This window comes from Ornithodoros turicata, chromosome 2 (assembly GCF_037126465.1).
Source record: "Ornithodoros turicata isolate Travis chromosome 2, ASM3712646v1, whole genome shotgun sequence".
NCBI classification, from domain to species: Eukaryota; Metazoa; Arthropoda; class Arachnida; order Ixodida; family Argasidae; genus Ornithodoros; species Ornithodoros turicata.
The window spans coordinates 57,786,943-57,800,315 of NC_088202.1; the positions used below are offsets into that span (position 1 = coordinate 57,786,943).

General features: G+C 44.9%; 1 protein-coding gene across 1 annotated transcript in view; it reads right to left on the bottom strand.

The window, feature by feature from the left end:
- Positions 1-446: 446 nt before the first annotated feature.
- LOC135385466 (kin of IRRE-like protein 3) overlaps positions 447-13,373 on the bottom strand; it is a 403,730-nt gene continuing 390,803 nt past the window's right edge. Inside the window, exon 8 of the mRNA XM_064614796.1 lies at positions 447-11,871. Coding sequence (XP_064470866.1) covers positions 11,780-11,871 — 92 coding nt within the window. The 3' untranslated portion in view covers positions 447-11,779. The remainder of the gene's footprint in view (positions 11,872-13,373) is intronic.

Genomic DNA, 13,373 nt, shown 5'->3' on the forward strand with positions numbered 1-13,373 from the left:
CCAAAAAAACATTATACCAACGACACAACACATCTATCCTGCTCTCACAGCTGTTCTATCAATAATCTGCATCGAATAGAAATAAACACCCCGTATATGTGAGAATAGCCCGTGGTTGGCCTAATCTCCATTTCTGGCCTCTTCCAATGTTGTCGTTCACGAAAGAGCAGGTGATCAAGAAGAACGAGGCAGGCGGTTGTGCATTTACTTTTCATGGGCTCTGCCTAGTATGCGAGATTTCTTATGGGCGATATGCAAGCACTTCATCTGGAGATTCATGGATCGCTACACAGAACAGTCCGTTTCTATACGTTAAGGAGTGCACTAATGGATTACATGCACTTACCTAATTGCTAGTACTAGTTTTCAGCCGTTTAGACGGTCTTCGAAACTGCTGACTCCGAGAGTGCGCAAAGACCGCTGCATTCGTAAAGTGATCCAAGGTGTACTGTTCAGATCTTTATTTCCATCATCATGTATGTACAGATAATGATATACTGTATATATGCATATTTACAAAACAGGGAATATCCATTAGCTCAACTTCTACAACACAGCTCCTTACTCACTTCGAGAGATGTTTGCTACAGAGATCTGTCAACAATATTCATCTTCAACGGCCAGGATTTCTTTCATTTTTTTTTTCACCGTGAGCATACAAGTAGCTCCGATATGTGCAGCCGCGTGAATAGACAACGAAAATGAAACGTGAAAGTGCAACAGACATACGGTATTTCAACATCGTACCCCGTCCAATTTCCTATTGGTTTCGTGCCGTCTCTGTTTTTCCCGACACAGATCGTAATAGCACCGTTGTCAACTGTAATACTCTCACTTACAAGTAATAGATACGCATCCTATTGGGCAGCCTTGGCGACGCTACGCGTAGGTAGGTTTCAAATCGGTATGATATGAAAGCAACACGACCAATAGTATACAAACTGTTAAAGCCCGAAGTGCCGGGGATTATCAGAGAAATTACACAGAACTAGGAGATTTAACGCTGTTTAGAGGTACTGGAAAGCAGTATATAGACGTGCAATCTCTGAAAATTTATCTATTCGATTGCGTGAGTCCTCCAGTACTCTTACGTCACAATTTTCGTTGCAATTGCACTCATAGATTTTTCAAAAAGAAAATTGAGAACTACCGGCAACACAGTGTGGAAGGTGCCGCCAAGTTCGCGGTGCTCGCTAAGAACGGCGCAAAATCTAGTTTGCATGCAAAGGACATTGTGTCTAAAAAAGAAACCCAAAACAAAAAAGAAAACGTCGGCTACGCAGCCACCAGCGGTGGCAGCAAATCACTCGGGAACACAGGGGTGACACAAACCAACCATTGTTGCAACTCCCTCAAGCGGATACTCCTCGAACGGCCGCCATCTTGTCGTGGCCACAGGTCACTGCCAACGTCATTTTGAGGTCATGTGACTTTGTTTAAATGTCGTTTTTAGCGCTTGCCGACATATTTCCGTTCGCATACATTCAAGAGGTAAACTTATTTTGCCAGCGTAAGCTTCTTCCGCGACAAGGTATCATTTTTCTCCTTAGTTTAAGTACATCACGTCGGCTCAGTGTGTCTTAACTCGGGGTCGTCATCATATCTTTGGAAGAGCTCGACAGTACGAGCCCCAATGTACAAAACTGCGCGTATTATCCCGAGATTATCGGACAAAATTAATTACCGGGATGGAAAAACGTCCAAAACGGCGCACAGAAAACACAACTCGTAGATTACAAATGGTTTGGCTGCCAACAACGGGCGCGGCCATATTTAAGGTCACGTGTGCGGTGACGTTTACTGTGACGTGTGACCATGACATGTCCAGAATGCATTGCAGTCGGCCGGCACGCTTTCGTCTATGGAGCAATACGTTAATTGGATAGCACATCTGTGGTCGGGAACAGAAATCACTGTTACTTAGCACATTGAGGATTATTTCCCACCAGACGTCGCCCCGAGCTCTTTTACCGCAGAGCTGTTTATAGAGAGAGTTTGGCCATTAGGAGGAGCCTAACTTGAAGCGCGTCATGCGACGTCACGGCTAAGCGACCTCCATCGCTGTCCTCTATTGTTGTGCCGTCGACAGTCGGTCGCCGACGCCACATTGATGCTGAGCGTTGTTTACGATGGAAGGAGGGCAGACACGTGCGTACATCGTCCCCCGAAAGCCCTTCGTCCTTGAACCCTTTCAGTTTGGCAACAAGACCCCCCTTATCACAGGCGGCTATAGGTCAAAAGCCGGTTGTTCCTGTAGATTACATTCATTGCGACAACAAAGCTACCGACCAGCTGGCGGACAGCGTCAAAATGGCGCGCACCAGATGGCTGATAAGCGGATTCTGCTTGTATTTAGGCTTTTTGGGCGGAGCAACGACGACTCTGACGTCAAAATAATCTCCCCCTATGAGGCGGCAAAAGACCAGAGAATGGCCAAACTCTCCCTAGAAATGGCTCTGTTTTACCGCCGCAATTTTTTCTAGCTTATTAGAAATATTACGAATGCTCCGTCGCATGGATAACCATGGGGTGGAGCAGGCCAGCGCCACTCTGACTAGTTCCACTGCATCGTACTGCAAAGCTGCGCGTGTCAATAGCTGGCCACCATCGGTCGAGCTGATACAAGTGACATGGGCTAGGTTGCAAAGGGATTGTTCGAGATACGTTGACAAGAACTTGCATGTAAAGTTCTAGTCGTAGTCATTCAAAGTAGCGGATCGTGGGAAGTCGTGACGCCCGAAAATTAAATTGTCTATCGCTCGTACCTGAAGATGCAAAATTTCTGAGAGTTGCTAGAAAGAAAAAAATGTCTTTCCTTCGACATCTTTTCTTTCAAAATTTCAAAACAGAACACACGCGAAATGTACAGTCTTCTACGGTTCTTCTACGGTTTACATTTATTAGCGAACATCAGAACACAATTCATGGCACAATATATATCAGAAATGTATATTTCACTTGTCCGGCATACAAATACGAAATATAACAAGTTTAGGCCAATGTAAGCAGTAGCACCAGGCTTGACCAGAGAAATGGCAAACGCATAAAATTATCTGAAGATGCAAAGCTCCCGGTAATTTTGTCTTGCTGTAATAGAACAACGGCCTCCTCAGATTTTATCTTCAGCGAAATAAAAAAAAAACAAAAAAACTAGAGATACATGTTCAATGACTCATATTTATCAGAGAACGGCTGTTCATTATGCAAATAAAAAGTTGTAAAGCTTTTATTTGATCAAACAGAGAAGGGCACATGGTTCGTTGATGTTTTCGTCTCATTTATGCATTACATTTTGAATTTCTAGGACAGGAAATATTCGGCAATTTTTCGGACGCAAAGGAACAACGGCAGGAAACCGTTCATTCCCCAATATTTCCGTTTTTATTTGTTGTCTTTTACGAGGCCTCGCATCTCAACTCATACCTCCTGCTTGTGTGGGTCTTGTGTTTGCCGTGGGACTGATACACAGACCGTCAGAAGATATGTATTTCTGCAGAAGCCATGATGCATTCGTGATTTTTGAAGTGACGGTAGCATCCCATCCAGTCGATTTCGAAACTCTTGCGTCATTTTATTCCTCCTGGATCACTGACCACGGTATCCAAAATCTCACGCGAAATACTGGTATAGTTTCAATGTTATTTGACGGAATACATGCCAAGAGCAGACGCCGAATGTTGAGAGTATGCCGGAATTCCCACTCTGTAAAAAAAAAAAGAAAAAAGAAAACGTCACTCCCTAAGAGCCAATGAGGGCGCAACCTTGAGAGAAGGAATGCCGGCTGTGCGGGTGTCTCGTAGAGTTACGGGGCGTCTGGGCGCCTTTTCTCCTGTGAGCGCCGCGATCCACTCCTCCGCTTAGGGAGTGACATCACCCCGCCGGAGCTTCTGTGGCCGCGGAAGCAGCGCCGATCTTTAAAATTCTTTTATTTAAGCACTTTTCGGACGAAAAAAAATTGACGGGGAAATTGTTGGCCGATGCCGAACATAATGGTATCGGTTTCATATGTGGCTTTCTTAATGCGGCCGTCCGTTTAAGATATTCACCTACGTTCTACTGCTCTATCTGATGAAAAGCTAAACGGATTGAAAATTACTTTGAGGCGTGCCATGTCGTGGTGCGAATACGATCCTCTGAATCCTTGCCCTAATAAAGACCGCGTTCCACCTCCTGGGGGCAGAGAGGCGAATATTTAAGAAATGTGTTCAATAAAAACAGATAATATTGCACTTCAAACGGCTCTCAATAAAAGCGTCGCCGAACCCACAGCCGACGTGCCATTTTCAGGAAACGGGATACTTTGACACCGGAAACCGACACCGCTGCTCCTTCCGCTGGCGTACAGATACAATCAAACAAATTGCAATCACCAATCTTGAACGATATGCGATCAATACGAAGTTAAATGCAAACGGCACAAATACCATTCGTCATGTTGATTACATTGTTACCGGAGTAACTGCACCAGTAGAGAGAGAAGCTAAAAATCGAAGGAAGGTTAATGGAGTCCGAAGCTCTCCACTGAAGCTGAGGTTAGAGTTGCATTCCACTGTGAGATACGCGTAGATGCCAAAATTTCATGCACCGGAGCATCGTAGTTTTTGAGGGTCCATACGAAAATATAAACCACACGTATGTACAGATCCGGTTTTGATTTTGCAATGACGTAAGTATGAGGTCCTGCTTACGTCACTATAAAACCAAAACCAGATGTGCATCTTTCCGGGGTCACGAGGGATGCCACGGAGGTAAGAATGAATGAGTACTGTTTTGAGGTGCGAAAGAACTAGTCAGAAAGTTTAGCTTCTAATTGGTTACTCTATTGCTTAGCAGGAACACTAGCGGCACTGATAGTGACATCACGGCGGCAGAAACGGTAGCTCCAAATGGCGATGAGACAAAATGGAGCGTAGCTGGTGAACCATGATGGAAAGGAAAACCCCGAGACAAGATGATGTCTGTTGAGGATCCCCTAGTGTTCCTCTCTATCGGGGGTTTCGTTTCTATCCGGCTCAAAAATTCCATTATAACCAATGGGCTCCGGATTTAATTGAATTATTCTGCGCGGAGACTGCGGAGTCACTGAGTCCTAAGAAAGCGTGTGACAGCATTTTTCTTTCTTTCTTTCGTTTTTGTATGGACTCTGGATGTTAGAGAGAGCAGCGATTTCAATGACAAAGTTCTATGACCTCAGTGCCAAAAAGTTCTCAAGCGCATACATTTTCGAAATGGTTGCACTCGTGCGCACCTGGTAAAGCTTGATGCGTTACACGAATTTGCAAACCTTTATACATTATACGATTCCTAGGCTATACGTGATCGCTCTCTCACTCACAAACCGAAAGCTGCAGAATCTGGTTAATTATATTCACTATTCTGAGGGACCACGAGGCCACATCCAGAGACAACTTTCTATCCGCATTTCTATATCCTCGCCTCTTACATCTAACACACAGTGGCGATTCAGCTTGATCGAAGATGTGTTGTTTTAACCCACATGTCTGCATGCAAAGCTTATCTCTCCTTGTGAGCTGTCGTGTTATTAAGTACGGTCAACATCGGCCCGATGTGCTGCTTCCGACACCCAAGACATCGGTGCAACATATACTTCGCAACATCGCCCAGAGTTGGGCTGATGTTGCGTCAGGATATTGGCCCGATGTAATTTCGACATGCTGCCCCTGTCATTTCGACTTGCTGCCGATGCGTGTGTGACAGATATTGCGCCAACGTAATCCTGTATTTTTATTCGTGTGTCGGCAATTGACTACAAAAACAACGTTAGACTGGTTATTAGCGGGGCAACAACGGTTTTATTTCTGCCATTGCTTCGAGACGTCTCTTCGTTTCATTTTCTGATGGTTTCCTTTGTCTCTCGTATTTCCCATGGCGGGCAATGAGCGCGGCGTTGCAAAACGCAATGAGATAAATAGTGTAAAAGCTCGTGGGACCACGAAGTGCAACAAGCTTTAGAAAGCAACTGAGATTCCTTTCAATGCGAAAACAGATACTATATATTTCATGTTTTGAGAGCTTCCGCAAATTCGAGAGCCCTGCTCACCTCAGAATTAAAATGAAGGGGGTGACGTGTCCCAGTTTAATTCGATCACGCACACAAACAAGACTGAAGTGAGGAATTACTTAGAATACTAGCACAACGTCAACGTAACGAATGTGTTTCCTACTCTTTTCGGGGGGAGACACACAGTAGGTCCATAATGTAAAAGCCTGAGTCTGGGCACACAGAGGGACGACACGAGCAAACGCGTGTTCGTGTCGTCCCTCTGTGTGCACAGACTCAGGCTTTTACATTATTGAGTTCGTTCACTAGTGGCCTGCCATATACGTCATCTTGACACAGTAGGTCCATCGAAAGCCATTGTCAGCGTCATGCCGCTGGCTCCGGTCTACATCGAGCCGACATTGCTTCCATTGGGATGTTGGCCACAAGCTGGCATTGTCGGCATTGTTAGCATTGTCATGTCGCTGGTTACGGTCAACATCAAGCCGACATTGAAAAGCTCTGTGGGATGTCGGTCGCAAGTTGGCATTGTCGGCTACAAGTCTCTTGTTTCGGTCAACATCAAGCCGACATTCCCAACTTCAACGTTCGGTCGCAAGTTGTCACTGTTGACCGCATGCCGCGTTTTTCCGTCAACATCGAGCCGATATTGCCAACTTTTGTCATATGTCGGTCACAAGTTGGCAGTGTCGGGGATATGTTGGGCCGGCGTGTCCAACTTGCTGCCGACATCGCCCGATGTCGTTTGGTGCCTGGGTTTACTCGTGCAACTTTTATGACATCACATGAAATGCGGTATCTATGTCGACACATTTATTGTATTAACCGACTTAACCAGAGCGTGGTATGATTCGTTGGCCGTAATTTTAAAATACGTCAGATATTTTGCCCAGAGAAAGTCCTGTACGTGGGCCGACCATCGCCTGCTCGTAGACCCCGCAGGATAAGAAATGTACAGCTTTGCCAAGTGGTTGATATAACGAATGTTGTGCGCCCGAAAGCATGGGGACGATGTTGACTAGAATACGTGAAAACACAAGATATCTTTTCGTGTGGGAACGTAATGTGGAAACAAATAGTTTGCCCGCCATTCAGTACATACCGGTATGGTAGCGCGAGCCGGACAACCGGCATGTAAACTGAGCCATAGGCAACAAAGGGAACTCATGAATAACCTTTCAATTTCGCATGAATTAATATTTCAATTGTAAGAGGAAACATAATAATAATACTATAAGAATATTAGAGAACACGTTATGCGATTAAAAAGCAGCGTTCAATATAAATGGTACCTATGTGTACGTGTCAATACAAATTGTATATTAACAAAGCGCCCAAGCAATCACCTGTGATACAGGCCTACTAAAGAGAAGCGTTTAGGTGACGAGGCCTTCGGTAAACATTATCACAAAAAGATGTCGATGCCACTGCAGACCTTATTCCATAACTTCCCTAGAGAATGAGTAATGAACGGTAGTCTCACCGTTAAATTATTCTCCGACTCGTGAGAAGGGAACATTCGTAACATGCGCGTCCAGACATCATCGCTTCCGTGTTTTCACCCACGTCTGCGCTAGCTAGTTAGCGCCACGCTAGCTAGCTAGCGCCACGTTAGCTAGTAAAGCGTCACAATTTCACACTACTTTGTAACTGACAGGGTGAAAGGGAACTTGTCTTATAGTTACTACCGAATGCTACGCAATTTATTTTTGATAGATAGTTTGTGTATTCTTAAATTCAGAAATATTTTGACTAGGATGTGCTATACTATTTACAAAGCTGGGCGATCCTCGGCTCCATTTTCTTTCCGTGAAGACTCTGCGGCATTTCATCATCGAAGGGCGGGACCCATACTGGTGGACACCACTTTCTCTGCGACTTCACGGCCGACTCTCGCATTTGTTGAACGACTAATGCCATTCTCATCGTTCCAGTGAACGCTTTCACTAAGTCATGTACTGAGATAATGGCGTATAATACAAAATGAAACAATCAATGACAACGACAGTAGGATCATGAAAGATTTTAGGACAATGACAAAGAGACATGCAGACTATTCCGGAGTTTCGCACTGAACGTGCTACACAGCCTGACATTCTTCTTACCTCATGAACAAATGTCTCAAAAAGATGTAGAATGATGCAGTTCTTGGAAATTTTTAAAAACATCCCGCATTACGTGCATCCAGATTTATTATCATACTTCTTTTCACTTCACGATCAAAGATGAGCGCTTTTTTGTCCCCGCTATGGTTGAAATAACCTCTTACGCTTTAGATGGAGGCACTTGTCGGACACATTGCGAAGCGGTACAGGGCCACGAACGTAGTTTCGGAACTGATTCGGTGCAAAGCAACGTTTTGGCTAAGTATGCCAAGCCAACTGACCCAAGAAATTCTAAGGCATGACGCTAGAGGTAAATAAGTAGCATCAATCAAGCAGAAAAGTTACAGGAAACGTGCTAGTGGTATAGCACATCTTCGAGGCGAGCAACACCAGTTTCGCACTTTTCGCTTTTCTGTGCAGCGCTGTGTTTATGCGGAACATAGCAGTGATCCGTCGATGCAGCGAAATAGGAACGGGGACAACACGAGAGACACGTCTACACAACAGTGACTTCGCACAGAAAAGCGACAAATACCCAGTAAATTTTAAGGGCATTGTGGTTCCGTACCATGAATAACTCGCTGATCTGGAGATTCTTCACACGAAAGGCTTGTTGCATTAAGAACATGTAACTGCTTACATGAGCGCTAACTTCAACAAAATTCCACCAAAAAAGTTTCACTTTCAATATTGACTAGCGCAAATAACGCAGCCTCCGCCTGGATGAGCGGGTAAAGCGATTCAGATCAACTTTCTGAGGGACTGAGGTGTTGCAGCAATGATTTCGAGGAGGGCATCCCTTTCTCACAGAATGTCACCTATGAAGAGGTCCGCAAAACATCTATAAATATATCCAATGCTCTACTGGGCGGTAATACCTACGTCATGCAGAGTATTAACCGAGCACTGGTTAGCATAACGAGGAATTAACTAAAACCACGGTCAGAAAAAGGCGACCTCTGCGACAAAACCACTGAACATCAGGTTGCTTGTGTAGGGGGGGAAATGGGGGGCGGGGAGTTGATCGCCGCGTTTTCTGCGCGTGAACTTCGCCCCAGTGAAGGGCAATATGGCAAACACCGCACATGTTTCAAATCGAAGTCGTCTTTCGGTACCTTTCTCAATGGAGAACTCAAAATGTTGGGAATTTGTTTGTTGTCGCCGTAATGTGCGCCGCATTTCATCTTCGGACAATAGCGTAAAGTTACGTCTGACGCGCTTACACCGAGGGTGTTCCTAACGCAATTATAGCCAGAAAACAAATGGGCTCTCCATCACGATAAAAGGCTCGCCCGTATGGCTGTCAGATTTATCACTTGACTTTTTTTTCTTCTTCCGCCATTTTTCTTGTTAACCGGAAATAACGTGACATTAATTGATGAGGCATTTAGCAAGACCGCGTCCAGTTCCACATGGTCATCATGGAGTAGCATCATGTATGGTTCTTTCGATGGGATCACCGAACGACACGCATTTCGGACAACAAAAAGAAGCATGGACCAATACAAAGACCATGCGTCCGGAAGAGATATGTACCACATTACAAAGGCCGCATGAGTGAAAATATGAAAAAGACTACCGTTTAATTATTTATACTTCAATCCAGATTACAAAGCTTCTGCATACCACCAGCATAATTCAGCGTACCAGCATAATTCAGACCTGAATTATAATTTAGACCTGAATTATGCTGGTATGTTAAGCGAGCGCAGTGTTAATAATGAGCATAACCATAAATCTACCTCGGAAGTGAGGTACCTGCGACAGAGGGCATGTAACAAATCGTCTACCCAGCAGATATTGAAGAATCGGAATACCGCTGCGTAAATGTACATGGAATTTTACGTAGGCTGCCAGAGCGCAGCGAGCACATGCTGATCAAGTGCGCGTGATATACAGCAAGTCGAGAAGTGCTACGGAGTGCATTGAACAGCTGTCCTTCAACGGACCTCTTGACATCGCAAAAGAGCTCGTAGACTGGCTAGCCGTCTATTGGCAAGCTGTGGTCCACTGCCAGATTTCCTTCATCAGGACTCTCGTGGAAAACACATACGTCCAGAGTGAAGTTTGGCTCAAGCCGTACATATTTTTCTTTTGCGTCAACGCCAGACAAACGTCAATAGAACAGCAACCTGCCAATTTTGTAAAACTTCCTGTTTGATACTTCTGTAAACGACGATCATACTACAGATTGTTACTTTACTCGAAGGTATATATTGAATGGTTATGCATAACAGCTAACTCACGCGAAAACGGTGAAACATTTGTCAACAGAGGCATATTATAAAAACAATGATTTCACTACGTTTTTCTTGTGTAGTATCACCTGGAACCATGTCAGCTAAATAGCGAATACGAACAGCTAAAAAAGGAGTGAGGGGATTAGAAAGCAAATCAATTTCTCTGAAGATAACACATGAGGTCAGGCAATTATTTTCTACAGCAGTTCCCTTTTTTAGAACCACAATCCAGCAAGTGTTCGCCGTCAAAAACAATTGTGCAATGTTTGAAAATAAATTTTGCCGTAATTTGCAATTAACATTTGCTATCGACAGAGGTAAAACCAATGGTAAACTTAGAGAGTATAGGCCACCCTTTTCCTTTTTCCTTAATTATTTTGTTAAGGAATAGCAAGCCGGCATGCTGCATGGCTGACCTTTCCCCTTTTATAATTCCTTTTCCTTTTTTTTTCTGCCAATAAATCCCCCCCCTTTTATACACAGACGCTGCAGCATATACATTGCGGCACGCGAACCTCAACGCCTCCGTTTCTCCCGCAGTTGCTTTTGTGCTTACTCATCTCCCACCAGGTTCATTCATGTAACAGGTCATTTACACGTGCATTAACACCTAACGCAGCCGCACCCTTTCTTCCGTTCCTTGTTTATAATTTTCATGCCGACATACTTGAGGACTAGAAACGCAACTGTTCAACAGAAACACGAAATAAAGGCAAGATCCAGGCAGCAAAATAAACCAAAACAGCGTAAAAGAATGAGCATGCCCAGGTCACAACGCACACATGAACAGCGAACCACAGCTGAACAAGTGCAGAGTGAAGGACATTGAGGTTTTTTTTTTTCTTCGTTAACCAAGCAAGTTTTCCCGGAAAGTCGCAGGGTCAAGGTCTGAATTGGTCAGAATTCTTAACGAACCTCTGCCAAAATGGTAAGGTACCCATAGAGTGGCACCGAAAAGGCCGCTTCGAATGAATTTTTCCCAAGGAGTCCCACACAGAGGACTCCAATGACTGACATTGAACATGCATTGTCTAAAGGGTCAGCGATTCAGAACACGAAGCTGACATTACTTGCTCCGACACAACTTCACCACCGGGACTATGCATGTATTGCAGATCCCCGAAATGAAGTGTCTGGCTCTGACGATTTTTCTTTCCCCTTCTCGCAGGAAAGCGTGCGGTTCAGAGCCATCGTCCCAGATGCTATCTTACACGTTGCGATGGGGATAGTGAAAATAGTAAATGTGGGATTCTTTTACATAGGCTCTAAGAGAAAGAGAGAGTATACAGGTAGAATAGAAAGGCACTGAATTATGTACACGCCACTTAGTGAATACCGAGTGGAGAGAGGAGACAACGCGGGAGCGGTAGAAAACGAAACCGAAGTCATCGTCACATATGGAAGTGTCCACCTCATCGAAGAGCTCTGTACACGGAGTAGATCAGGAGCATGCAGGTGGAGATGAGGCCCTGCGTCAACCTTCCGCATCCGTTCGGGTCGGTGACTGAAATGAGAGTTAAGAACAATAGGTGAGCACAACGAAGTGAGCGTAAATACTACACAAGATCAAACGTAGTAGTTCAGGTCAAAAAGCATCCAACGCTCGAAGTCATAAGCTTGCGCCAAATTCCTCCAAAAACATTTCAGTACGGAACGAGTTCTAGACGCTTTTGATATGCAGAAACAACAATTTTGAGTGTCTTTGTAAGACTTGGTGACACCTCGCCAATTGACGCCGCGGGTCAACACTGAGCGTGAGAAACGTCACAGTCGTGAATTAGTTCTGCCCATCTGAGCATGCGTTCATGTGCTCTTAACTCTCAGCATCGTACTTAACAACAGTACAATGACATGTCTAGTCAACTTTGGCCATGTCGCCAAGTTCCTCGTGTCTTCGGCGGTGTGTGTGTGTATGTGTGTGTGTGGGTGGTATATGTTTAATGCCGATAAAAAAGAAGGGAAAGGTTAGCCATGATGTAGGCTTCCTATTCACAAAAGCAAAACAAAAAGGAAGATGAAGCAGCAGAGACACAGAAAATTAAGAAGAAATACAGGAAAAGACAGCTCCTTCACTAAACGTTATTGCTGGGTTTGGACCTGCAACCTTGCAATTTGTTATCACGTCATTCACCGTGGCTTGTCTCTTGTAAGACTTGATCGTTTGACATATTGGGGTGGAAAACGCCTGTACCGATAAATGAGGAAATAGTCTGTTATTTCATATATCTTCTTGCTTTGTCTATTTTACTTCCACATATGTTCCAAATTCCGTGATGAATTTATGCCTGATCTAGTAAAAACGCCAGAATATTGCGAATACAATCTGGGCTTTTTTCTACCTCTAAAAGGAAACTCGCGAAAAAAAAATCACTGTGCTCTTTGGCGTACCCAAACGCCTACGAAATACGATGGCATTGCAGGCGAAGGGCGGTCGCTGCGCTGTGGCCGTACATGATGTGCGCGCGGTGCAACGCCAAACCTGATCATAGGCTGCCATGGGCCTCATGCAGAAACACGCGTGTCGCCTGCAAACGCCCATCTGGCCGAGTGTAAAGGCGGCACGCTTTGTCGCACACCGCTTCCTGGCATTATCGGCCGCTTGCTTTCCTAATTTTCGGCCATCGCGTCTACAGCGCTCGCAGCAATGGAGCCACATCTGCGAACTCTACACTTGCGCGAATGCTCCGCAGCACACCGCCTACGCTGTGCACACACTGAGCGTTCAGTGGTATGGCCGAATAGGTAAAAGTGTTCGCTGGTTGGTTGTAGCCAAGGTCGTGCTGAAGACTGGGAAGGGGTGAGTTCAAATCCTACCTCAACCGAGTCTGGCTGTGCTGTCTGAGGTTTTCCCTATGTTTTACGGCAGACATTTCAGACGAATGTCGGCAGAGTGGTTCCTGAAATCGGTCCAGGACGCACACCAGCCCTCTGTCCCCCACTCCTCCGAGTTTTAGCACATCGGAAACGCTCTATGAAAACTATGTGACAAAGGAAGCTGTCAAACCA